The sequence below is a fragment of the Anopheles merus genome, chromosome 2R (assembly GCF_017562075.2).
Source record: "Anopheles merus strain MAF chromosome 2R, AmerM5.1, whole genome shotgun sequence".
In the NCBI taxonomy this organism is placed as follows: Eukaryota; Metazoa; Arthropoda; class Insecta; order Diptera; family Culicidae; genus Anopheles; species Anopheles merus.
This window is the reverse complement of record NC_054082.1, coordinates 13,942,076-13,965,626: the sequence shown is the minus strand read 5'-3', so window position 1 is coordinate 13,965,626 and position 23,551 is coordinate 13,942,076. Positions and strand designations below refer to the sequence as shown.

The 23,551-nt window shown below is 50.9% G+C and overlaps 7 protein-coding genes and 1 non-coding gene across 10 annotated transcripts in view; 5 read left to right on the top strand and 3 right to left on the bottom strand.

The window, feature by feature from the left end:
• The first annotated feature begins 684 nt into the window (after positions 1 to 684).
• Positions 685 to 7,459, top strand: LOC121588499 (general transcription factor 3C polypeptide 1). The gene is made up of 7 exons (XM_041906506.1): positions 685 to 851; positions 929 to 1,262; positions 1,322 to 2,197; positions 2,265 to 6,698; positions 6,763 to 6,955; positions 7,026 to 7,116; positions 7,189 to 7,459. Exons 1-7 carry the CDS (start codon positions 773 to 775, stop codon positions 7,326 to 7,328), a joined length of 6,147 nt encoding a protein of 2,048 aa, XP_041762440.1. The 5' UTR covers positions 685 to 772; the 3' UTR covers positions 7,329 to 7,459.
• LOC121588500 (TIP41-like protein) lies at positions 7,357 to 8,629 on the bottom strand. The gene is made up of 2 exons (XM_041906507.1): positions 8,468 to 8,629; positions 7,357 to 8,391 (listed from the first exon to the last, which is right to left on the bottom strand). Exons 1-2 carry the CDS (start codon positions 8,492 to 8,494, stop codon positions 7,552 to 7,554), a joined length of 867 nt encoding a protein of 288 aa, XP_041762441.1. The 5' UTR covers positions 8,495 to 8,629; the 3' UTR covers positions 7,357 to 7,551.
• Positions 8,630 to 8,910: 281 nt separating this feature from the next.
• LOC121588029 (small nuclear ribonucleoprotein F) lies at positions 8,911 to 9,477 on the top strand. The gene is made up of 2 exons (XM_041905516.1): positions 8,911 to 9,022; positions 9,095 to 9,477. Exon 2 carries the CDS (start codon positions 9,155 to 9,157, stop codon positions 9,419 to 9,421), a length of 267 nt encoding a protein of 88 aa, XP_041761450.1. The 5' UTR covers positions 8,911 to 9,022; positions 9,095 to 9,154; the 3' UTR covers positions 9,422 to 9,477.
• Positions 9,438 to 12,704, bottom strand: LOC121588027 (P3 protein). 2 transcript variants are annotated; one of them, XM_041905513.1, is made up of 3 exons: positions 12,634 to 12,704; positions 9,778 to 11,208; positions 9,438 to 9,678 (listed from the first exon to the last, which is right to left on the bottom strand). In XM_041905513.1, the coding sequence occupies exons 2-3, from the start codon at positions 11,103 to 11,105 to the stop codon at positions 9,606 to 9,608; spliced, it is 1,401 nt and encodes a 466-aa protein (XP_041761447.1). In that variant the 5' UTR covers positions 11,106 to 11,208; positions 12,634 to 12,704; the 3' UTR covers positions 9,438 to 9,605. The 2 variants fall into 2 exon arrangements, with proteins under 2 accessions (XP_041761447.1, XP_041761446.1); XM_041905512.1 differs by lacking the exon at positions 12,634 to 12,704 and adding an exon at positions 12,092 to 12,363.
• On the top strand, positions 11,325 to 11,396 carry Trnae-cuc. The gene has a single exon. It is a non-coding gene; the product is annotated as a tRNA-Glu (tRNA).
• LOC121588028 (delta(3,5)-Delta(2,4)-dienoyl-CoA isomerase, mitochondrial) lies at positions 12,669 to 13,955 on the top strand. The gene is made up of 2 exons (XM_041905514.1): positions 12,669 to 12,914; positions 12,982 to 13,955. Exons 1-2 carry the CDS (start codon positions 12,854 to 12,856, stop codon positions 13,878 to 13,880), a joined length of 960 nt encoding a protein of 319 aa, XP_041761448.1. The 5' UTR covers positions 12,669 to 12,853; the 3' UTR covers positions 13,881 to 13,955.
• Positions 13,956 to 14,148: 193 nt separating this feature from the next.
• Positions 14,149 to 17,328, bottom strand: LOC121588025 (CDP-diacylglycerol--glycerol-3-phosphate 3-phosphatidyltransferase, mitochondrial). Of its 2 annotated transcripts, XM_041905511.1 has the most exons (4): positions 17,043 to 17,328; positions 16,288 to 16,530; positions 14,886 to 16,008; positions 14,149 to 14,806 (listed from the first exon to the last, which is right to left on the bottom strand). In XM_041905511.1, the coding sequence occupies exons 3-4, from the start codon at positions 15,975 to 15,977 to the stop codon at positions 14,387 to 14,389; spliced, it is 1,512 nt and encodes a 503-aa protein (XP_041761445.1). In that variant the 5' UTR covers positions 15,978 to 16,008; positions 16,288 to 16,530; positions 17,043 to 17,328; the 3' UTR covers positions 14,149 to 14,386. The 2 variants fall into 2 exon arrangements, with proteins under 2 accessions (XP_041761445.1, XP_041761444.1); XM_041905510.1 differs by lacking the exon at positions 16,288 to 16,530.
• Positions 17,329 to 17,690: 362 nt separating this feature from the next.
• Positions 17,691 to 23,551, top strand: part of LOC121588882 — a 39,510-nt gene continuing 33,649 nt past the window's right edge. The window contains exon 1 of the mRNA XM_041907318.1: positions 17,691 to 19,954. Coding sequence (XP_041763252.1) covers positions 19,861 to 19,954 — 94 coding nt within the window. The 5' untranslated portion in view covers positions 17,691 to 19,860. The remainder of the gene's footprint in view (positions 19,955 to 23,551) is intronic.

Below are 23,551 nucleotides of genomic sequence, written 5' to 3'. Positions count from 1 at the left end.
GTAGTTTGTTTTACTATTCGAAAGAAATTTTCATACAGGCGGTGCATATAATATCACATGCGTAAAGGGTATGCCTTTTATTTTCATGAATAAAACATACAACGTGACCAGTCAGGATTATTCCAAATATTCCTGAGCGGGTCTGGTCACATTTAATAACGCCGAAAACGTCCGGAGTCGTATGAACTCAACTGGATTTAGAGGTAATAGAGGCCCAATAGATTCAAAATCACTATAATTATGTAACTTGCAAACAAACACTCAACTGCATTCGTCAAGATTCGACCGCAGATTTGACCGTATACGCTCATACTCTTCCAGAGTTGTAACTACGAATCCGGTTTTGATTCGGAGTCGGATACAGTTTGTCAGAGCCGGCGTTGCATCCATGACTCCACTTCGCTTTTGCACATCACTAGTTCAAATGCAAATTGCAGTCACAGCAACACACCAATACAATCAAATGGTGAATACCGTAAATAAACCCATCTGCTGTCTTGGAAATAATCATTTACAATTAATCTATTTATTGGAAAGTACACACACGGGTAAAGTATGCGCTTAAAATATTTTAAAAACGTTTTGAGTTTTTGAATTGATTAATTAACTTAGTTTGAAGATGTTAAAAAAATTAATAAATCTGATCATATTGACCGTGGATGCGCCCTATGTGCCTTACCGCCTTGTAGCTGTCATTACGAAGTGTACACAAACAAACTTTCGGACGATGTTTCTCGGCTCTTTGGTTGTTTTTCGATAAAATCCTGCCAAAATGCTACCAAATGCATCGCTGAAATCGATAATCGATGAGGAAATAAGTCTGGAAGGTCTTGAAGGAAGTACGCTCGACTGTAAGTACAGCAGCGCGTTCTTTCCACTGCAATGGCCGCATACACTGAGCGCTTGTTTTTTCTCCATGTTTTCACAGCGCTATGGAATCACATCGCGTTACGGCTGAAGACAGCGATGCCGCTGCCGCCGAAGCTGATGGGCACAGTCTGGACGCTGATTGTGCGCAATCCCGAGTACGAGTTCTTCCTGCTGCTAGCCGAGCGTAAACCTTTTACACACTTTAACCGCCTCGGCAAAATCGATCCGGAAAATGGGATCCCGATCCAGCCGAGCGAGTATCCGGGCCATCGGTTCGCGTACCGGCTGGTCGAAGAGAATGGGGTGCGTGGTTCGTGCGAAGAATATGATACGCGTACGCCAATCCCGCGGGAGGAATTGCGCACGATTAGCTGCGTTGAGGCGGAGCAAAGGTAGGGCAGACATTGAGGCTTTAAAAAACGGTAGCTCGGTACATTTTCTATCCTTGCAGATATGGACGTAAGTTTGTGATTGTGGCGTCCCAGCGAATGCGCGAATCGTTTCTGATCGTGCCGAACTGCACGGTCGAGCTGACGGGCATGCAGTACTGCCTGCTCGAGTGGATCGGTCGCTCCCGCTTCAATGGGGAAACATCGCACGGGAAGTTTTCGCTGGTGGAGGTAACGGGCGATTCCAGCTCGCTGTTCTACCACCGAAAGGTGCTGAGCGGCGCTAAGCTGATTACGCGCCAAAATCTCTCGATCCGGGTGGACGATATAAGCATCCAGGGCATGGTGTTTCATCTGCCGCGCTACTACACGGAGATGAAAACGAAGCAGATGGTGATTGCGGAACGCGTGGTGAACGAGCTGAGGCGCCGGGACCACTATATGGCCGACTACGAGGAGATCAAGCTGATGGTGTTGAACAAATCGGAAGCGGGTAAAGTGTTCCGCACGCCCGAATTTCAGCGCTACATCAAAACGGACGAATCCGTACCATTTCGGACGCTCTATCCGGATGCGTCCAAAAACGCGTACATGACAAAGCGTGGGGAAGAAAAGATGGTACGCGTGATGCGACTGATCGACCCGAATGCGGACGTGTACGATGCGTGCAATCGTGACGCGGCCGAGGAAGGTGCAGCTGAGGCGAAGGAAGGGTTTTTGGCCGGTGCGGACAGCAACTCGCTGTACGTCGACGTACCCTTGCTGCAGCTGGCCTACAATGTGGTTGCGCATCATGGAGGGAAGGGCATATCGCAGTCGGAGATGGCACAGGAGATGGGCCTGGATAAGCTTAATGCGCGGGGCGTTGTGAAAAATCTCGTCAAGCTGAAAGCCATCGAAAGCATGGCGGTGGATGAAGGAAGACAGCGCACCTCGAAGTAAATTGTGTATTCACTAACTTCATATCCAGATAGATATGCTTATAGTGCTGATCTTCTTTTGCAGATTCTTCATACCGGGAAGCTCACAGCGGACGGCTGTGTTTGAGAAGGAAATGTCCCAGTACGTATCGAACCAGCTGAACGTGATCGAAAGCAAGCGACAGCAGATATCTGCTGCTATTAGTGCGAGCATTCCGGAGCCAGCCGCCATCAACAGTAAGGTCGAACCGATCTCTGATATGAGCAACGACGACAACCTTGGAGCTGCTGGCTCTTCTGCTCTGTCGGTGCACAATGTGAGCGAAAACAACGCGTTCGATAGTACACTGCAGGACAATATCATCACCGACGTGATCCTTACCGACAAGCTGATGCTGAAGAAAGCGCAGAAAGGCATCTCGAGCGCGATGAAATCGAAGCTGGTCAGCGAGTTGATGCTGCGGCGATGCAACTTCATCATCGATCTCGTGAAGCAAGAGGAGGCGATCGAACCCCGCGCCATACTGAACCGGCTGAAGCAGGCAGAGTCCTCGATTGGCAATCAGTACACGGCGTGCAATAAGTCGCTGATGCGACTGATCGGTCGCCTGGCCGCCGACAAGTTGGTCATGATCGCGAACGTGACGATGCGGCGGGAGGATCGTGAATTTCAGCTGGTGTACATCTGCGATCCTAAAATAACGGTCGACCATCCCGGGTTGCAGTCGAAGCTGGCCATGGCGAAGACGCGCATCGTGCTGCAAACGCAGTCCTCCATCACGATGCCGGACGCACCGACCGACGAGTCCGTCGAACCGAAGGGCTACCATGGCTGTCTGCCCAAGTGTCCGCGCATGAAGCTGTACCACGAGTACCTTTTCTATACGGCGTACGTGCAGCCGAGGGACGCGCGCGATATCGGCGTAAGCGAGCTGAAGGAGATCGATCTCCGCGGGCTAGATCCGGACGAACTGTCGCCCATCTACAGCGACACGAACGATTGGAAAATGTTCATCCCACCGCTGAACCTGTACGATGGGTACGGGCCCGGCTGGGTGCTGCTCACCGATGCGGTCGTGCGCATGCCGCTCTTCATCTTCTGCTCGATCTTTACCTTCTCGTTCTACACGCCCGCGCTGGATTACTATCTGAACCATCCGATACGCAAGTACATCATACTGAAGGATCTGCCGGATGCGGTGCGCGTGCAGTTGCTGGCCAGACGGCGCTACATACACGCCACGCTGGACATTACGAAGCTGCTGTGCTATGCGGGGCTCGTTCAGATGGGACCGCAGCTGCGCAAAACGCGCGACCAAACGTACGTGTACCTGAACCGGCACGCCTGCCTGCTGAACACCACCTCGTCGAAGGACAGCTACCACGAGATCGAGGCGCGCAAGTACCCCGTCCTACGGTACCGCTTCGAAACGATGGATGATCTGCAGGACTACTGGGATCGGCTGTTCGATATATCGATCTCGACGCGACTGAACCTGCGCAGCACGGCCATCGGGCGGGAAGTGCAGGTGCAGCAGCTCAGCACCAAGCCGGCGCTGGTCGAAGCGCTAAAAGTACAAACGACCGACACTGCCCCGCTCAACGATCGCCCAGAGCGGCTGCCGCGCGGTGACGGGAAGGGAGCAGCCGGCTTCGATTCCGCCCTGTTTATGCACCTCAAAACGAACTGGCAGAAGATGGTCAACACAGCGTACAGCCGGCGGTTTGACAAACACCGGCTGCAGTACGTGAGGCGCGCACTCAAGCTAAAGCAGAAGAAGGTCAAGACGGGCGGCGACGGTGCCGTCGCGTCGGCGACGTCGGCTAGCACGGACAAACCGACCGTCACCGGTTCGGTGGTGCCGCGTAAGGTGCCGCGCAAATCGAAGATAAAAAAGCGCGTCATCAAACCGCGCAAACCCTCGACCCGGCTGTGGCGCGAAACGTACGACGAGGTGGACAAGCGGGCGCTCAAACTGATGAGCAACCTGCGCGTCAAGTGGTCCCCGGCCGAGGATCAGATACTGGTGATGTGCCGCGTGGCGCAGCTGTACATGTACGCTTCGCTCACCATCAGCTGCCCGGTGAATTCGTCCACCTTCCGGGACGTGCTGCACTGGGCCTGTGCCCGCTCGGTGAGCAAAACGTCACGCGCCTGCCAGCGGCGCGTACTGTACATGGGCAAGAAGGTGCCGGGCGTCGCGGACATGATACAAACCTGTCTCGAGGAGGTGAAGCAAAACCCGATTATCACCGAGCGCTTTGGGCCGGGGTTTGTGCGGAAGCTGCGCGAGCGGTATACCGAAAGCGAAGAGTACATGGTGGCGGCCCGCATCCACTTCGTGCAGCTGGTGCACCTGGTCCGCCAGTACTGCACCAATCTGGTGCGGAGCATCAACACGGGCACCACGCAGACGACGCCACGAGCTCCGCGCGACCGGAACAATGAGCCGCGGCGCAGCTACCCGCGCATACCGGGCACGATCGAGGAGCTGCACCGGAAGTTCACCGTGACGGACACGAGCCACGTGGCGAAGCAGCTGAACTACGCGACCGATCCGACCACCCTGCAGGAGCTGCAAATATACAAGCTGACCATTCTCATGCACAGCGCGGTAACGCACGGGCGGACGCCGGACGCGCTGCAAAACGTGTACCGCGAGTTCTCCGAGAGCATCCTGTCCGGTGCGATGCGTCTGATGCGCAACTACCATCTCGTTTCGCTGAACAAGACGCTGAGAGGCGTCGGGACGAAGCTGCTCGTTACGCACACCTCGAACGCAGGCGATCGTGAGCTGTACCACGTGTCGATCCACTACCAGCAGCAGCTGATGACATCGCTCCCGTTCGATCTGTTTCTGCCGATCTTTGGCCAGTACATGCAGCTGCTCGATCGCGTCCGCTACGACGAGATGTACGCGTACGATGACGACGCGCAGGGGCTGGTACTGCTGCTTAGCGAGCTGCTGGCGACCGGCCGGATCGACGTACACATCGACCAGGAAGCGAACTACATAGAGGTGCGCGCCGACACGAAGGAAACGGTGCCATTCTACACGGACGTGCTGGCGGAGCAGGAGTGCGGCTCGGGCCAGGAAGAACCAGCGTCCAGCTCACGAAAGGTGCAGCCCAAATCGGCCCAAACGCCCTTTAAAGCGCCCTCCGACAAGGTGAATCCGGCCGCATCGCGCAAGCTGCGCTTTTCCTCGCAAAAGGACATTACATTCCAGTACGTTTCGCATCCGGTCGAGCGGCTGCTGAAGGTACCGATCGAGTACTTTCACTTTTTCTGCCTGCTCGATCAGCTGCAGCAGGGCGAGCGGCGACTCATTGCGCAGACGTTTAAAATCGACGATTCGCAACCGGCTCACTGCTCGCTGGCCGGATGTGTTGGCGTGGGGACGAAAGCTAGCGGAGGTGCGCGTAACGTCGATCTGATCGGTAGATGCCTGGCGGTGGCACAGGGACGACAGGAACAGTTGGCGCGCATTAGGCAGTACGCGAGTGATCGCACGCAGCGCAAAAACCGCATGGACGTTGCAATGATGTTCGATGTGCGGGAGGAAAATTTGCTGCCGTTCTTCAACAAATACATTGCCGAGTTTCAGCAGCGGTGGGCCGAAAAGCAGAAGCGGGACGTGAATCGTCAGACCCTGGCCGGGCAGGCGCTGGACAGGCACGCCGTCAACATGGCCGAGCTGGCCGAGGACTGCCTGTCCTTTGACAGTGAGCTGCCCGAGTACAGTTGGCTCGATCGGTACGAGCTGTCCAATGCGCTCGAGGACGAGGATGCGGGCGAGACGGAACAGGACGAGGAACGGCTGTACGGCAGCCTGACCGCGCTCAGCGAGAAAGTGTTTAAGCTGCACAACTTCTACGAAGTGACAATCATGAAGGTTCACATTCGCATGAAGCTGACGCCGGCAGAGCGTTTCAGCGCTGCGGCCCTGGCTGACCGGGAACCGTACGGCCAGTGGAATGTGCCGCGATGCTTCCTGCCGGAGGGTGCGAAGCGGCGCCGCGAGCTGCTCGTCAAGCTGACCAGCGATGCGCTGTGGCCCGCGATGGAGCAACTGAAACGGCCGCTGCACGAAGCAATGTCCGTGATCGAGCGCAACACGCACGCCTGCGCCTTGCTGGCGTACATCGAGTCAAAGCAGTGGCTGGGCGCGACCGTGTTCGAGCTGGCCGCTTCCTTCCCAAACCACGCGCAGCTGAAGCAGCATCTGCAGGCGCTGTGCGGGTTCAAGCTGTTGCTGCGCACCGGTTACCGTACCATCACCTACGTGCATTGGCAGTTTGTGGAGGAGTGGCTGACGAAGGCACCGGTACCGGAAGCCATCAGCGGCCATCGATCCGGCGAGGAACAACCAAGCAGCTCAGCCGACTCGATCAAAGCCGGTGCCAAGCGTAAGGGAACGTCGGATGCGGAAGAGCAAACGGCAAAACGGTCGAAAGTTGCCACAACTGAAGAGAAGAACCGGCCAGATAGTTCCGACATCAAAGCGGAAACAAAAAGGTGAGTTGAAAGCATGGTTTCGTGTTACTCTTTAATCACCTTTCCTTCCCCTTTGTACCGTTAGGCCTAAGCGAAAGTATATGCTGCTGGCGATGGCACCCTGGATAAGGATTGACGGTGTCGTCAATAAGCGATTGCTGTTCCGCTGGCTCACCTCAATACTGCTGTACTGCGTGGCCCATCCGGGCGTTCCGCTGAGTGTGCTGTTCGTACGCTTCAACATGATGCCACCGTTCTATCTGAGGCAGCTGCTAGAGGTGAAGTGGCTTAGGCTCACAGTGTCACTATAAAACTGGTCTTATTTTCATTCGCTTTTTCCTGTTACAGATACTTCAAAATTACGGTTGTATTAGCATGCATTCGATGCAGTACACGGCGAAGAAAACGATCTTCTCCGTCTATTCACCGACCGCTGTTGGTAAGTAGCGAGTGAATGTTCTCTTTAACATTAATATGGTGCCTCCAATGATTATCTTCTCTTTCGCAACAGTCCCACCCTCGGAGTTCCTTCCCGACGAACAAACGTACGTTGAGGTGGCAACCGATGCGATGAGCACGCTGTCCCTCTGCATCGGAGAAAACCGCAAGTATGGACAGGATATCTACGATCCTACGCGAAAAAACCCCTAAACAGCTAGTAGGCCGAATTTCCGCTGGGTTTTAAAAGCACACACATTACGTGGCATGTGTGTATGTATTTATTTTTCATATTGACATAATAAAATCACAAACGACGGTCCGTTTCATTGACGCCATAGCTACGGCCTTTACCTCTTACACGCGTACTGTTCTTTGTTTACACACACTCGGACCCTAGAAGATCACCGTGAGATCGCTCGCAACACACACCGACTCATTCCGGTTTGATGATCGTTAGCTTCTCGTTCACCTTCCGAACAACCGGAAGCTTATCCACAATGTGGTCTGGATTGGTAAACAGTGCCGGTGGAATGTGTTTCAACTGCTCCACCTTCGCCTCGCGGTGCGTAAACTCCTTCAGCACGTAATCGTTTCCCTTCTCGTAGTGAAAGCGCGTGTCGTTGCTGCGCAGCAGCACATTGTCGACGCGCAGGAAGAAACGCAACAGCACGTAGAACCCGGACGGCATCACGCGAACCTTTACCGAGAGCAACGATATGCCGTGATCGTGCAGCTCGTCCTCGAACAGGGTTAGATTGTGATAGAACAGAATCTCCTCCTTGCGCATCAGCTTAAACATATCGATGCGCTGCTCGGTCGGTTCGACGCGGAAGCGATCGTTCACCGTGCCAGTGTACTCCGTCGTGAACGTCCAGTCGAAGGGTTTCACTTTGTCTCCCGTTTGTGCCGCTTCCGGGCGGCTTTCGCGCCACTCGTCCGAGCAGGCCACCTTCAGGTCAAGCTTTTCGTTGCGCACAAGCTTTAGTGCGTCGAGCGGATTGAATTCGAGCTGTGCACCCGACGCATGGCTGATACGGAGCACATTCCGGTGAAACACCATATCGGGCAGGTGGGGTAGCGCGAGCGCAAGGTTGTACACGCACAGTTCGCAGCAGTCCGGATCGCCGGCCACACAGGTTTCGCCCTTGACGCAGACACTTTTGAGGATGTGCGATTTGGTGTATCCGATGGTCCAATCGTCGTACTGGTGCGTTTCTCGATCTACCGGCAAACGGACCGGGCCGAGATCGTTGTCCCCCATTACCTGCGGAGGCTACGCCGGGGAAAAAATGAAAAGTTTCTTGAAACTTATTTCACTTTCTTCGATTCGGTCGCTCGTTTTTACTTACCGCTTGTGGTGTCGCTTTTGTGGCCATGGTACGTTCAATTTAATGTGTATTTGGTATCGGAAAATGGACGAGAATTTGCTGCAAAAATGATGTAAACAAGAAATATTCCAGCGTCCTTCGTTTATCGTACCCGCGATGTTGACGTTTGTGTGCAGTGGTGCCAGCCAGCAAATAAACTCCAAAAATGTTCAAGGTGAACGTAGCGGAGGTGTCCCGTGTTTCGATTTGAAAACATTTCGACACTTTTGATAAGAAAAAGTAGATCGACGGCAGTTTACTTATCCGAAATCTACTGCTGATGTGCATGTATGAAAAATTAAATAAATAAAAATCATGCTCATTTAAGGCACAAGTTTACTTATTTTGCTCATGCTTCTGCGTCTTCCACGCGATCATGCGAAGCTCAAGCCAGTTGTATCCATTTGACATTTTGCAAAACGCGCAAGGGCGAGCTGTCAAAAAAAAACCCTCCACCGGCTGTACGCGAGAGAAAACAAGAAATTTTTGCTAAAGGACGCCAAATAAATTGGTGTTTTGCAGTTTCCCGAACCTCGAGTAAGTAATGCAGAACATAAAAACAATCGTTCGCTTCCCTGCAGCATCTGGTAATGTTTGAATTTGCTTTAGTTTGCAGGCGATATTTTTTTCTAGCAAGTACCGCAAAAGAAACCACAACAATCCAGCACGATGGCGACTGCTATGCCGATAAACCCAAAACCATTCCTCAATGGACTCACTGGCAAACCGGTGATCATTAAGCTTAAGTGGGGCCACGAGTACAAAGGTTTTCTGGTATCGGTAGACGGGTACATGAACATGCAGCTAGCCAACACGGAAGAGTTTGTGGACGGACAGAACACGGGACACCTTGGTGAGGTGCTGATCCGGTGCAACAACGTGCTGTACATACGCGGTATAGACGATGAGGACGAGGAAGGTGAAATGCGAGACTAAGATAGGGATTTTTTAGAATAAACGGCTTTTCTGTATTTCGATGTACAAAAACCAAACCACATTCTGCTACTATGTGCTATGTATGATGTATGTGTGTGTGTGTGATGTGTGATTGTGAGTTGTTCTCTAGGCCTGTGATCCCTAATACCGTCACCATCGGGGGGATGATCGTAGTTGTCTGTCTTCACTCTGGCGTTGCCACCACAGGATCCGTCTCCGTCTTCGGTATCAGACTGTTTTCAGCGCGTCGCTTCGTGCTGAAATTAAACAATAATGGTTGCGGCTTAAGCATCTCAAATTAGCAAAAACACACAAACACACAGCACACAGCAAATGTACAGACATGTACAACTTACCGTTCATGAATGCGTAGACCAACCAGGAGCAGAAGCAGAGGTAACGGTGTCATAATCGCATTCGAAACGGGCATAACCGTCGTTAGATCCGCCGCCGGCTGTTCCAGGGCAAAGCGTAGCAGAAAGATCGCAATACCGGTGTTCTGTATGCCCGTTTCGACCGATATGGCCAGCGAGTCGGCAAGCGGCAGACGCATCAGCGTGCTCGCCAAAAACCCGAAACAGTAGCCGAGCAAAGGGAGACCCAACCCGGCGAGGATGATTTGCCAGGAAAACAGCTCAAACAGGTACAGGTTGGTTACGATCGCGAAGATGACGATGAACAGGATCAATATCACGGACATGGGCTTCAGGATGCGTACCAGCAGCCGGCTGAACCGGGGACAGTACCGTTGTATGAGCAGACCGGCACTGATCGGAACCACCAGTCCAACGGCCGTGTACGCAATGCGGCTGTAGGGCACGACGAGGTTTGCCCGCTGGAAGATAGTACGCCCGAGGGTAAAAATCCACAGCGGCATCATGCCGAACGCGGCGATCGTGCTGATAGTGGTCATGGCGATGGAGAGCGTTAGATTGCCGCCCAGCGCCACAGTCCAGATGTTGGAAGCTCCACCTGCCGGCGAGACGCCGGTAAAGAACAGTCCCAGCTGCAGCTCGTAGTTGTCCGGAAACAGCAAATGCCCGAGACCGTAACTGAGCAGGGGCATGAACACGAACTGGCACACGAACCCGATCATCGGTCCAATCGGACGCCGTGCAATCTGCTTCAGCGCTCCAACATCCAGTGCAGCGCCAAAGTTAATGTACAGGATGGAGATAAGTAGTATGACCGATCCGGTAAACACATGGTCAATGACGCGCTCCGGGCGGATTACGGTTATCGGAAGGGTGGACGATTTGATGCTTTCGGTCGTGCCGTTCATGCGCACCAGCTCGACGAAAAAGCTGGTCTGGCCGAGAAAGTTGGCAACGACGGTAAACGACCCATTGTACGCGATGGCCGCGACGAGCGGTTCAATGACGATCGTACCATTCTCGACCCAAGCCACGTGCTCACGCTCGCTTCTCAACTGCACCGAGCGGATGTCTTCCAAATCCGCCTTCGCTATGCGCTCTATTCGCAGCGTTACGTTTCGCGTGGTGCTCATGTCCATGTTGAGCTTAGGCGGATCATAGGTAACTTCCCAGCCCACGTTGGACACCTGGCGGACGGCAATATCCTGTTGCTCATCGTGGTTAGCTGTTAAAGTGGCTTTGCAGGTCGCTATCAGTTGAAGTATCAGTAGGGCAGTGAATAGCAGCAGCTTATACAGTGGGCAGGCCATTGTACTCGATGGAATTGCGTTCGGAGGTGTGTGTGTATGTGATGCGTGAGTGATTTTCCGCGTTACTAAGCACCGTTGGGAGCAGGAGATATTTGCGCTGGTTCTGGAAAGAAAATTAGAAAACAAAATGCATCACTGAATGATTCAATTACTGCTTGGATTTAGTATGAAAGCGCAGTAGTAGATACAGAACGGTTTGTATTGCCTCCTCGCTAACAGTCCCATATTGTCTAGTGGTTAGGATATCCGGCTCTCACCCGGAAGGCCCGGGTTCGATTCCCGGTATGGGAAACTCTTTTTTCTCCATTCGCGCAACACACTTTTTTAGTTTGTTTTTGCATCGTCATTGCGCGGCTCATTTCGGCAGACGATGGTGAATCACTGTACGCTTGTATAGACTATATCGGCATGCTTTGATTGTTCAATCAGCAATCTTAATTATGACAACACGAGTAGCAGTAGGAAGCCACCAAACCATTTGACCGTGGTTCACACGTTCGTTTGTGACCTTATCTGCAAAGCATTATTGCCGGTTTCAGTGATATAGAGAGCCGGGCACTGATTGCGCTTGTTTGTGTCTGTTCCTCCTTGTTTTTTGTTTGATGAACAGAGCTTCAACCATAAACTTGTCTCACAACCCTCTCCAGGGATGTCTGAATCTTATCGCAGTTTTAGTGATGTTGTCACGCACCATCGCACGGATCTATCCCACTGTATCTTCATCACTATTTTATAATCTAATCCACTTTCGTGTCGTGAGAGTATCACTTCGCCCGGGGAAAACCTGTTGCACAACCAGTTGAAACACGTTCCATTTAATTACTATGCAAGAAGCTAATGGAAATACGCTCCAAATTCTATGCACCTGCCCCATTACCGCGACTCTGGATACAATCATGTTTTACGATAACTTCTAGTTGCACATTAAAATCGAATCACATCGAAGAGGAGGAACGGTAATACTGCGATAAAAATAAACAAATTACCATGAGATTGTATGGAACATCGCACGTTCACTTTAGTTTGCGTTTTGCTGAAAAGTGCTGGAAAAACAAAACAACTGCGTGGATACCCCTTTCGGAATGTGTTCGTAGCCACAGTAGGGGCTGAAAAACGTGCACACTAGCAGCGGCTCTCACTAAGAGAAATTTAACAGCTTTTTGCAGTGGTGCACTGAGTGGAACTTTCAATCACAACAGCGATCGGAATGAATATTGTGATGCAACTGCGCTCTACGCGTAGAGCTGCATGCACCAAACCAAACACTACAATGAATTACAATTAAAAACTTGCCGAAGGGAAGAATTCTTCAAAACATTCAGTGCAGTATAGACGGTTGCAATCCGAACCGGTAATTCCCAGCGAAACTCTACAAATGTCACTCCACCAGTTTGGAATTGTTTTTGGAAATTATATGAAGTTTTCGTAGTTGGTGGATCGAACATTCAACTACATTTATAAAAAGACCATCAAGAGCTTATATTAAGGGAGATTAATTTGAAATTACCAGAAAAATAAAAATACTTACCCATGCAGCGGTAAAATTAAAACAAATGCGCCAAGCCAATGTTTACGTATACGTTTGACGTTTGTCTGCGATAGCAAAGGGTTGCTGTACCGTTATCATTTCACCATCCTCTTCCCTCTCGGTTGATACACGGTTCAGCTGATTCGAACTATCGTTGCTCTTCCTACGGATCAAAGTCCAGCATTAAAAAAGGCTAAATTTTGCAGCTTCATTTGCCACCATGAACAAGCTTGCATTTAGTACCGTTTTCTCCACACTCAAAACGATGGCCCGTCCAGGAGGTAAGTGAAAGTATTGTTAACCCACAAAATGGACTCCAATAACGTCTGCAAATGCTTCATTTCACAGCACCGGTTGCGCCACACATCGCACGTAATCTGTGCGCCGCGGCCAACGCTTCCACCGATGCGTCGACAAAGTACAACTTCAAGACACTGAAACTGACCACGCCGAGCCCGTTCGTGGTGCACGTCGAGTTCAATCGGCCCGATCGTATGAACGCGTTCAATCGGCAGCTGTGGACGGAGATCAAGGACTGCTTCGACCAGCTGCACAACGATCCCGACTGCCGGGTGGTGGTACTGTCCGGCGGTTCCTCCAAACACTTTACCGCCGGCATCGATCTGTTCGATATGATGAAGCTGGGCCAGGAGATGGGAGCCATCGAGGAGGTGGGTCGACGAGGCCGCCTGCTCGAGGGCACCATCAAGCTGTACCAGGACTGCATCAGCTCGCTGGAGCACTGCTACAAGCCGGTCATTGTGGCGGTACATTCCGCTTGCATCGGGGCCGGCCTTAACCTGATTACGGCGGCTGACGTGCGGTACTGCACGCGGGACGCCTGGTTCTCGCTGAAGGAGGTGGACATCGGGCTGGCGGCGGACGTTGGCGCACTGCAGCGGTTCCCGCGGGTCGTCGGAAATCAGAGCTGGGTGCGGGAGCTTGCCTTTACCGCGCGGAAGTTCGCTAGCGATGAAGCGCACAGCCACGGGCTCGTATCGCGGCTGTTCGACAATCGGGAAGAGTTGCTGCAGGGTGCGATCAAGCTGGCGGAGGAGATCGCGAGCAAGAGCCCGATCGCGGTGCAAGGAACGAAGAAAAACATCGTCTACTCGGCGGACCACACGGTGCAGGAAGGGCTCGATCATATCCGCGCCATTAACATGCTGAACTTGCAGAGTGAAGATTTCCTGAACGCGATCATGGCTTCGCAGAGCAAGGAAACGCCGGTGTTTGCTAAGCTGTAACGGGAAGGAGGGCGGGGGGGAACGCTTCGGAAAGGCAAGGCCGGAGTGCGAATAAAGTGATGGTACCGACGAGGAGCCTGGATTTTTCTACGCTATGGTGGTTTATTGTTTTTAAAACAATGTCTTTTACTTCATCAACACAGGAACTGTTCGGTTTCATTCTTCCCTATTTCTGTTTCCTTTGGTGATCGGTCGTACGCGCGCTGGAGCAACCTTCAACTGGAACGGTAACAAACTTGTGTAACAAGATATTTTCTTTTTCGATTAAGCTAACGCGATGCATGATGGCGAAACTAGAAGCTAGAAGTAACCCCGGGCACGGGCCCGTGTCCTTGTCGGAACCGAACGATTGGTCGGCTTAACACTGATCACAACTGCAACGTGACTGTCACGTGTATTCGATACGTTTAGCGTTTGTTCGCGCGGGCTCACGAGTATGGCATCTTCGATGCGCAATGAAGCTGTTGGCCGGACCCGGACCGGCCGCCAGCGGAAGCGGAGCGAGATTAGAAAAAGTTGCGAAACAGTCCCACGACGGCACGCACCCACCGGGGCACCGGCCGGTTGATGAGCTCCGTTTCGGCGGTGGTCGCGTGCTGGAGCAAATTTTGATACTCGGTTTCGAGCTTGCGCTGCAGAGTGGCGTTATTCGTGACCACGCAGATCTGTGCCTCGAGGTCGCGGTTCACCGAGCGCTCGCCAAAGTTGGACGAACCGATGAGGGTGACGTTCGGGAGGGACGAGTCGGGTAGATAGTACCACAGGCCCTTGGCGTGGTACGTCCACCCGGGTCGTTCGTACTCGAGCAGCTCCACCCGGTGGCTTTGGCCGGACGATTTCAGCATCTCGAGAAACTTGCGCGCCAGCAGGGAGTATGCTGCGGGGATACCGCCCGCCGGTCCTTTCGCTCCGAGGAACCCGTTGGCCTGTGGCGAAAAAACAGAACAAAATCATTGCGTTAGTTGGCACATCGATTCGACTCGCGCTGCACTAAAAGCTGCTTACGTTCGGGTGCGCCATCAGTATGTTACACTGTGCCTGGCACTCGTTCGTCAGCGTGTTCATGTACGTTTCCGTCAGGTTAAAGTATCCCGTAGCCAAGCGCAGCTGCGAGCCGGCCAAACAACCCGACAGCAGCTGCTTCGTCGCCAGACTGTCGTGATGTATGCCGAGCTGTCCCATCTCGATCAGCGGGAATATCCACGTGTCCGCGTGCTGTGTCTCGTCCCGCTCGCAAACCGCCCGCTGCTCGTCCATCACGCTGCGATAGTACGCCCGGATGCGATCCCGCGCTTCCGTGGCAAACTCTAGCTGGGCACACTTGTACGGCAGCATGGTCCACGTGTCGTGCAGTCGCGTCGCCCCATCGCGCCCAACCGTCAGGCTAAACTCCTGCACCTTCCCCAGGAAGTTGGCATAGAAGTCGGCCAGTCGGCGATCCTCGATCATGACGTACCGGTCTTGCCGGTTGGTGAAATAATCGTTGGACAGATTCGCACCGGAAATGATGACCGTATCGTCCACCAGGTACAGTTTCATGTGCTGTATGCCGAGCAGCTCGTTCCATCGCGGTGGTGCCAAGCGTTTCGTCAGCCCACGCAGCACCGGCGTGTGGTACAGCGAGAGGCGGAAATTGTCCGTCTCCTTGACCAGCGGCATCAGCGTGGTTTTGCTGTTTCGCTCGCCCCGTGTGCCACGCGTAAAGTCCAGCAGTACGTCCACCTTGAGCTGCACATTGTTGCGGAGGTTTTCGTGAATGGCGGCCACGAGCTGCGTTTCCAGGCTGCCCGTGCCAAGGTACAGGCTGGCGAGCATGATCCTTCGCTGCGCGACCGAACATTTGTCCAGCAGCGTGTTGTAGAACGTGCCCGGCTCACGGATGACCTCTATGCGGTCGCCTGACACCGGAAAGCAGGGCGAGATTGCGTGCAGCCAGCTCAAGGACTGTAGCGAGCTGGTCCGGAACGCCGGTGGCACTACGTCCGTACCGCCGCTACCGCTACCAGTGGAAGGTTGTCGATTGCTGGGTGCCGACGGAAGAAACTCCCCGGCCGGAGGGTAATCCGCAATGAGCGTGCTGAACAGTCGGCGGATCATCTTTAGCAGGGGTTTTAGTACAATCTGCCAACTGTTGGGAAAGAGAAGAAAAGATCCGCGAACCATAAGCCGGGACAGACAGATTGTAAGGGCATGCGCTGGGTAGTTTTAGCATTCGTACGCAACAAACACAAACGCTGATGCAACCGTGAACGGGTTTACTCCAGAAGCATTAACGAACAAGCACATGGCACACACACACACATATACACACGCTAGCTCTAGTACAAATGCTATCAACGAGCACTACAAACGCCATACACAGTAGTTATTGCAAAAAAAGGGGGACAAAAAAGTAGTAAATTCTTACCTCGTTCGCTAGTAACCACGCGCATCAAGGCTACACACTCTACTCACACGCACGCTGGACGGCCGATATGTATATATATAGAGAGAGATTGAATCTTTGTGTGTTTCGCCGCACCTTTTGGAATCGAATTTTTCGTGTACGTTTTTGTACGCAAAAGCATTGATGAAAGGATAACAACAATATTTGGCGTGCCGGGTGTATGTTCGGCGCCAAACCCGCTTTTACTGAGCGAGACTGTTTCTGCTGCACGAGAAAAGTAATGGGGAAAAAACAGGGAATGTAAGAGCACGTTTTTTGTGTGATTCCACTGGACCAGGACTGCAGACCAGGAGGGGCAGTAGGAAAGGATTCGAAGAGGGCATGAACAGGTGTTCGTAACGAGAGGAAGGCTTGCACGGTAAAGCTTCCGTTTTTGTTGTGGTTTGGGATGCAAGAGGAAAAAGGGCGAGAGAAGTTTGGATCTATTTTTATAAACAAAACAAGCTCAATGCGCATCTTGTAGTGAGGTCGTCAAACCAAACCGATACCGTAACAACAGTGCATTCGTAATGAGACTGGTAAGAGAAAGAAACTGATAATACGCGGAACAATTTCCGAGTGGAAAATAGCCAAAAGAGCATAGAAAAGGGAAGGGCAAAAATTGGTTTTTAAATCGGAAAAATCAGACTTTATAGCTTGAGCCAAAAACCGGGGGTAGAAAAAAAACGAAAGAGAATAAACGAAACTGTGCGTTTAAGCAGGACGGGCGCGCTTACCTGAAGAGAAAATCGATTACGCTCATGGTTGGGTTTACTTTATACTACTACTACCATCACTGTTCGCGACACCAAGCGCGAAGGTTCCTTTTCGCCGAAGCTGCTGATCTTACTTTCCAATTCGGCCGAAGGGAACTCTCTGCTGCGCTGTAGTAGATACCGCAGTACGTCCGTTTTTTGGGCTGGCTGCAAAATTTGGACCACCTTCGCACCGTCCGAAACCGCAGGCAATGGAAAAACGCCAGTGAAACCAGCCAACAACAGTGCGCACTGGATGGATGTCAATATTTACGTTGCGAAATACGAACGTCAACTTTTGAACCGGTTAGCTCAAGGTGAGTAGATTGCGGGTGTGCTAAGCTGTGTGATGTACGAAATTTAACAATCGAGTGTAGCCATAATATTTCAAAAATTTCATTGAAATGAAACGATAAAAGCGAACCATCAAAATGTTTTATTTTTTAACTCAAATTTGCGAGGAATTAGGATAAGCATGGCAAATGTTTTGCATATTAAGAGGGGAAAAATCAAACAAGTTCACTCGTCATCAACCAGCTGGGCATTCCAGTACAGTTCATTCCGTTCATCCTACGCACCGTTCGTGTCGGTTCATTTCGGCTTCGCTTCGTTCATTTCCATTCATTTCAGCATTGCGCTTCGGTGCGAGTGGACGCGTGTGCCGTGCCTGTTTCCGCGAGCTCCGCACACACCGAGAAAACCGTGGTTCGTTTCTGTTTTTCTGTTTTGTTTTCTACCTGCCGAAAGGTGTGCGAAATTTAACTGCAAAGCTGCTGTGAGCGGTGCGTGCATTTTTGTTGTTGTGCAAGATAGAACAGAAAGACTTGGTCCGATCGTAGTAAAGATCAGGACTTTCTTTCCTTCCGATCCGATCAACGGATTCAATTCCCGACAAGTGCAGGGCAAGAAGGCAAGGGCTCCAAAGTACGGTGAAAAGCACACGATACGCCTTTTCCGGTGCGGAGCAGCTTCCACAGGGACCCACGGACGCCAGCGACGAGGCCGCTGTTCTTGTTTATGAGTTCGGGCGCGTCGATGCTATGCGAGATCATAGCATGCTTGCACGTTTTCGCGATCACCTTTTTGTCGGCCAAGAATCTTTATGACCGTTTATGTTGGCCGTGCTGGCGCGCACTGATCGCGTGTGTGTATGAGTGTGTATTGTTTGTTCATGTGCAGTGAGTGAGCCCGAGAGAAAAAAAAGGGATCCACCCAAAGGGTGTTTGCGACCGGAGGCGCGCCATATCGTCGTGAAAGTCGCGAAACGTGCCCGCACAGTACGGTGATAACTCCCCCCGCTGTTTGATACGCTGTTACGCCTGGGTCAATGAGAGAGGGTGGTGCACCGCACCCGATATGGAGAACGGCCAAACACGGGTATTGTGCGTACCCATTCAATAGTGGGGCACCGTGCGGCAACGGAGACGAGTGCGCGTGGAATTAAGTGCGTCTTGCTGCTCTAGTGTGCGGGTGGTGGCGGCGGCGGCGGTGGTGGCGCCGTGCTCTGCGGATGTGTGAGCCTAAAATTAGCCATCGAATTAGTGTCCATTGTGTTCGCCATCCCTCGTCGCAAGTGAAGCGAAGGTTTGCCAATTGTAGACGACCCCTTGCGTCTTAACGCAACTCATCAAAGAAGTGCAATTTGTAGTGAATCTGCGGCCCCTTGTGCAACATAATCGTTCGATTAATGGGATCCCCCCTTACAAAAGTGAATTCCCTCTTCCCGCTGCCTGTCTGTGTCTGATTGTCTTCAGGGCTCCCTGAAGTGTGTCTGGCCGGGTGAGTCAGTGTGTGATGAGCTGCGCGCCTTCTCGAAGATCCCGGAAGCCACATTCGTTCCGATGCTGATAATTAAGTGCGTGTGTGTGTCTGTGTGATGTCGTCCTCACTGTTGCAACCGTTGCACTGATAGTGAAATAGTGCGAAAAGGGGTACCCATTCGGGGAAGCAATTGTGTGTGAGAAAAAAAGAAAAGCTAATTGATTTACAAAGTTCAGTTTCACAAAACCACGGAAGGAAAACACAAGGGTGGCGCCCAAAACAGATTGTGCGCGCGCGGGGTCCGCTGCGGTGCGAAGGAATAAATCACGATTATTAAAGTGCGGTAATTCGCTCTTCCCGCTGCTGGCTGTTGTTTGGGTGTTTTTTTTGTTGTTGAAAATTAGTTCTTCGAAGAAGAGACAAAAAAAAAAACACATTCATACCGGAAAAACACATCCCTTCACCGTCCGACGAATCAAAGTCGGCTGTGGTGGCGCGGTAGTGAAGGGGTGAAGAGAGAAAGAAGGAAAGAAAAAGTTCGATTGGGATTTAATTGAAAGTTTGTGCCCGTACCACAAGACCGGTGCTGGCCTGGGCGAACGAAGACGGTGTTTCGAATCGTTCTCACTATCTTCCGGTGCAAACACACACACACACTCTCACACAAACGTAGGAGATCATCCAGCGAAGGCCACACAATTTCAACACCATCATCATCATCGCATGCTGTCTTGCCGACAGCATAACATCCCGCGTGCGTTTGTTTGCGTCTGGGCATCACAGTAAGCACAGCCCAGCCACACTATCAGCAACAGCAGCAGCAGCAGCATCATTCTTCTATTCTCCAGGCAAGCGGAAGACGGTGTGTTGTTGTTCTGACGGTGCTGCTTCCATTGTTCGGTGAAAGTGCACCCACCCCACACACACCCACTGGAAGTGGGAATAGGAAACCGAACGGAAGAGCTACAGAAAAAGGGAATACACCGGGACAGGAACCTCTGGGTCCGATACACATCGCACCTCCTCCAAAAAAAAAAACATGATCTGGCCAGGGCTACTGTTTATGCTGCTCAGCAGCGCGTTTATGCTGCCCGGTGCAACGGCGGAACATCATAACATGTCACACACGAAAGGTAAGATCGGGGTGTTAATTTGTAGCGTGTGTTGTTTCTTTTTTTTTTCCTCCCATATCCATGTTTACTGGGCTGAAAATGATGTCTTAATGTAACGCTGCTCCCTTGGAGAAAGTTTTGTCTCTTTACACCGTCCCAAACAACTGTTCGTGTTGATATACTAAACAAACTAATTTTAGTCATCTTTGGCGCTCAAGTTCAATTCGTCCGTCATGAAGCGTTTAACACACTAAAGGGTCAAGATCGGGTTCGATAAGTTGTGCTATAGTTGTAAGCCTCCTTACAAAAGAAAACCTCCAAGAAGTCCAAGGCCACACCGTGTAGTTGGGCATTAAAAACTCCGGGCGGGAGTCTTGGCGTGAGCAGAGCAGAGCACAACATGTAAGACAAAACGAATCCGAAAGGACGGGGACCCCCGTCGATGGTTTTGTTTTATGCTACAACTTTTCATCTTGAGCTTCTTATCCTGTTTTGTTACACTCATCTATCTTTGTGTTTTGTTTTGCTTAGCCCCTTTTTAAGGTTCTTTTTTGGGCACTGCTTCTTTCTTCTTCTGGGCATATAGGTCCGGAGTAAAGAGAAAAGGTTTACATCCGGACATGTTGCGTGAAATTTTACACTTCACGGAGCGAGCGAAATTGATTAGCAAGTGATTTTTTACTCGGGGCAAGGGCAACCAGCACATTGAAATTCTTCGTTATTGCAATGATAGTTATGGAAGTATGTTGTGTACAATCATGTCACATCATTTAAAACGAAACACATCTACAGCTTGTAATCATCTCGCACAGAGCCTGCATCGCGATCAGCACTGTCACTAAAATGTCTTAATTAGAGTCCCGTTGCCGTTGTCCGACGACAGTCGAGTGTGATGTCTTTCTCGTATCTAAAGTTGATATCGAGTGGAGAAAGGTGCCGAGCGTTGATGCTGCATGCACTGCTTGCTCACACGCCATTGCTAATGTTTGTCTTACCGGCGACAACACAGCACCGCGTGTGTCTGTCAGGGGGGGGGGGGAGGGGTTGTTCAACATGCCCCAGCAGACATTGCATTTATGATGAGTTTTGGATGGGAGAAATTCCCTCCCGCGAGCTACCGTCCCCCATGGTTCTGCCCCCATGCTTACCGTTGCATCTGCAGTTGCACGCCGGTAGGTAGGAACGAGCAAACCCTCTCCTACCACAGCGCTCCTACCACAGTCACCTTTTAACTGCGCCACGCCAACTGCGAGAAGCTCAAATTTAAACATCGCGTGTATTTTTGTTGTACAAATGTGGCCCGGCCCGAAGCCCCAGGCTTCAGTTTATTCCTCTCGCAAATATAAACATTGCATTAAGAAGTGTTTTTTCCTCCCCGTCGTCGGGCCGATGATGGGTGGTTTCGTTCGTTTGCTCCTCCATCTCCACGTGCTGGTGGGGTCTTGCTTTGGTGTGCCGTTATTATTTTTTCTTTCTCTTCCTCCCGCAATGATATACACGGTAGTAGTGTGCTTCCCAAATGCACGTTTTCGGGGACGTTTGTTTAATAATCCACCATCCCACCCCTAGCCCCCCCCAACACTCCTCTTCTATGGGTATGATCGCGAACGCGATGGGGCAGTTTATTGACATTTTGTGCGGCATCGGAACCGAAACGGTCTTACGGACGGTACCAAATGAAATGTACATACAGAAAAAAGTGTACAGTCCACCGCCTGATAGAAATAACGGGGACTTTGCGGCTACGCGGGGGAACCACCACCTTCACAGCGGCATTTTTGTGCGCTGCTTTTTTTTGTAATGAAAAGTAAGAAAGAGTACTTTGTTTCTAGCTGTGGCCGCTACTTGGCGCGGGGATGAAGTGCACTTTAGCCACATTCCGAGCCACATGTACCCCTTAAAGGAGAGAGGGTATGGTGCTGTAGATAAGAGCCGGGAAGAGGGTTTTCGTTTTTTTTATCATGATTTCTTCCAAGGACTACCGTGTGGCTGTGCTGTCGATAGGCGGCGAACCGTCGTGAACCGTGAACAAGAGCTCTCCAGCAGTACCCTCAGCAGCCACCTTTCTCTCTGCTGTATGTGGCCCTCTGCGTAGGTCAGTGAAGATGACTCTCTTCCAAAGATAAACGAGCCTCTAAAATGGTATGGTGGTATGAGGTAAATAAATGCAACGATCGGCAACGCGGGGCAGGTTGTGCGCGCGGGCACACACTCACACACACACAGCCTCTTTCGGGAGGGCGCTTCGGAACAGATACTATCGGTGGATGCAGTTAAGGCATGCTGGGAAAAAGGTTGCGGCACAAACTAGCGCTAAAGGGCTTTGGAGACGCGCGCACCCGCGCCTTACGAAGGGAAAGTAATGGTGCCTCTAGATGTGCCGACGCTACCGAAAATTGTGTAGGAAAACATTCCAAAAAATTAAATGGGACAGCAGCACTTAAGGCGGCACATACACACTCTCTTTCTCTCGTTCTCTCTATGTCTTTTGGTGAGTTTCACTGGGTTTGAAGCGATTTTGAGTTTAAAGGCGGAAAGTGTTTTCTGATGTGGATGCTACAACAAAGTTGGCGGCGTTTTAAATTTATTCCATCTCTGATTTGGTGTGAACGTGTGATTTGGTTGCACAAAATTACTACCGTGTACATAATTTTGGATATGGAATTATAGACAACATTGCATTACATTCGGCCGGCAATGTAAACTAAAAGTTGGTGAGAAAAATCTAACCCTTGGTACTCAAATCATTTCTCTTGGAAAGTTCCGCTTTTCTGACGGCTTTCGCATGCGTTTGTTCATCAATTTAACGGCCATTTACGAGTTTTACGTACTAGTGTTTATTTTAATTTCGTTTCCCAAGATCTTATCAAGCATATCAATTGCTCTCTAGTTGGTGGAACGAGTTGTTTTGATTTTATTTGAAGCACACATTTGTTGAAATTCGCAATAATAAAGTAGTTCACGATTCACGGTTTCTCTGGCTCCACTTGCTGGTTCGATTATTGTTTACCGATTTTCCCTTTTTTCGGAACCGTGACTGTTTGCAAATGGAAAAGCTATCCGCCGCATTTAATTTCGATTAGCTTTATTGCCACAAAGAGAAAGAGGAAAAGGGTGTTAGTGTATTCCATTTCAAGTAATATATTTATTAAAAGTGAATTTACAATGAAGTAGCCAATACAGTTAGCTTCATGCTACAGTGATACTGTCGCGAAATTGGGTAAAAATCGTTTTTTCTCAGTAAACTTAATCTTCTTTTTTGGTGCAATAAATGGACAGTGATTATTAAAACGTGACGAAGGTAGATCTATTAATGAATGAATGAATACTCTTCCCAATAAAACGAAACACATCTAAACAGTAGGGCAATTAAGGCAACGAGTGTTCAAGATCTTTCCGATCGTATATTTACTTCCTCTTCTGTTAACAAGTTTGCAAAGTCGTCCCTCCACCTCTTATCAAATTTGCAATTTATAATGTGTTGTTGTTTTTTTCTGTTCTGACAGCGCTCCCATTTAATCACACATTTCCACCTTTCTTCTGCGCACACAAACGTAAGAAGCGTTGCTGTTGTCATCCACCAGCAGTCGCACGGTGATTTTTTGATTGCTTCTGGAA

Bases quoted from the DNA above. Each gene is read 5' to 3' on its own strand.
- LOC121588029 (XM_041905516.1), top strand. From the start codon at position 9,155: ATGGCGACTGCTATGCCGATAAACCCAAAACCATTCCTCAATGGACTC.
- LOC121588499 (XM_041906506.1), top strand. From the start codon at position 773: ATGCTACCAAATGCATCGCTGAAATCGATAATCGATGAGGAAATAAGT. The intron at 2,198-2,264 runs GTAAATTGTGTA...CTTCTTTTGCAG, and splicing joins GGAAGACAGCGCACCTCGAA to ATTCTTCATACCGGGAAGCT. The intron at 6,699-6,762 runs GTGAGTTGAAAG...TTGTACCGTTAG, and splicing joins ATCAAAGCGGAAACAAAAAG to GCCTAAGCGAAAGTATATGC.
- LOC121588500 (XM_041906507.1), bottom strand. From the start codon at position 8,494: ATGGCCACAAAAGCGACACCACAAGCG. The intron at 8,392-8,467 runs GTAAGTAAAAAC...TCCCCGGCGTAG, and splicing joins CAAAAGCGACACCACAAGCG to CCTCCGCAGGTAATGGGGGA.
- LOC121588025 (XM_041905510.1), bottom strand. From the start codon at position 17,068: ATGAGCGTAATCGATTTTCTCTTCAG. The intron at 16,009-17,042 runs GTAAGCGCGCCC...CTTTCCCAACAG, and splicing joins GTAATCGATTTTCTCTTCAG to TTGGCAGATTGTACTAAAAC. The intron at 14,807-14,885 runs GTAAGCAGCTTT...TTTTCGCCACAG, and splicing joins TACTGATGGCGCACCCGAAC to GCCAACGGGTTCCTCGGAGC.
- LOC121588027 (XM_041905513.1), bottom strand. From the start codon at position 11,105: ATGGCCTGCCCACTGTATAAGCTGCTGCTATTCACTGCCCTACTGATA. The intron at 9,679-9,777 runs GTAAGTTGTACA...GTTTAATTTCAG, and splicing joins GGTCTACGCATTCATGAACG to CACGAAGCGACGCGCTGAAA.
- LOC121588028 (XM_041905514.1), top strand. From the start codon at position 12,854: ATGAACAAGCTTGCATTTAGTACCGTTTTCTCCACACTCAAAACGATG. The intron at 12,915-12,981 runs GTAAGTGAAAGT...TTCATTTCACAG, and splicing joins AACGATGGCCCGTCCAGGAG to CACCGGTTGCGCCACACATC.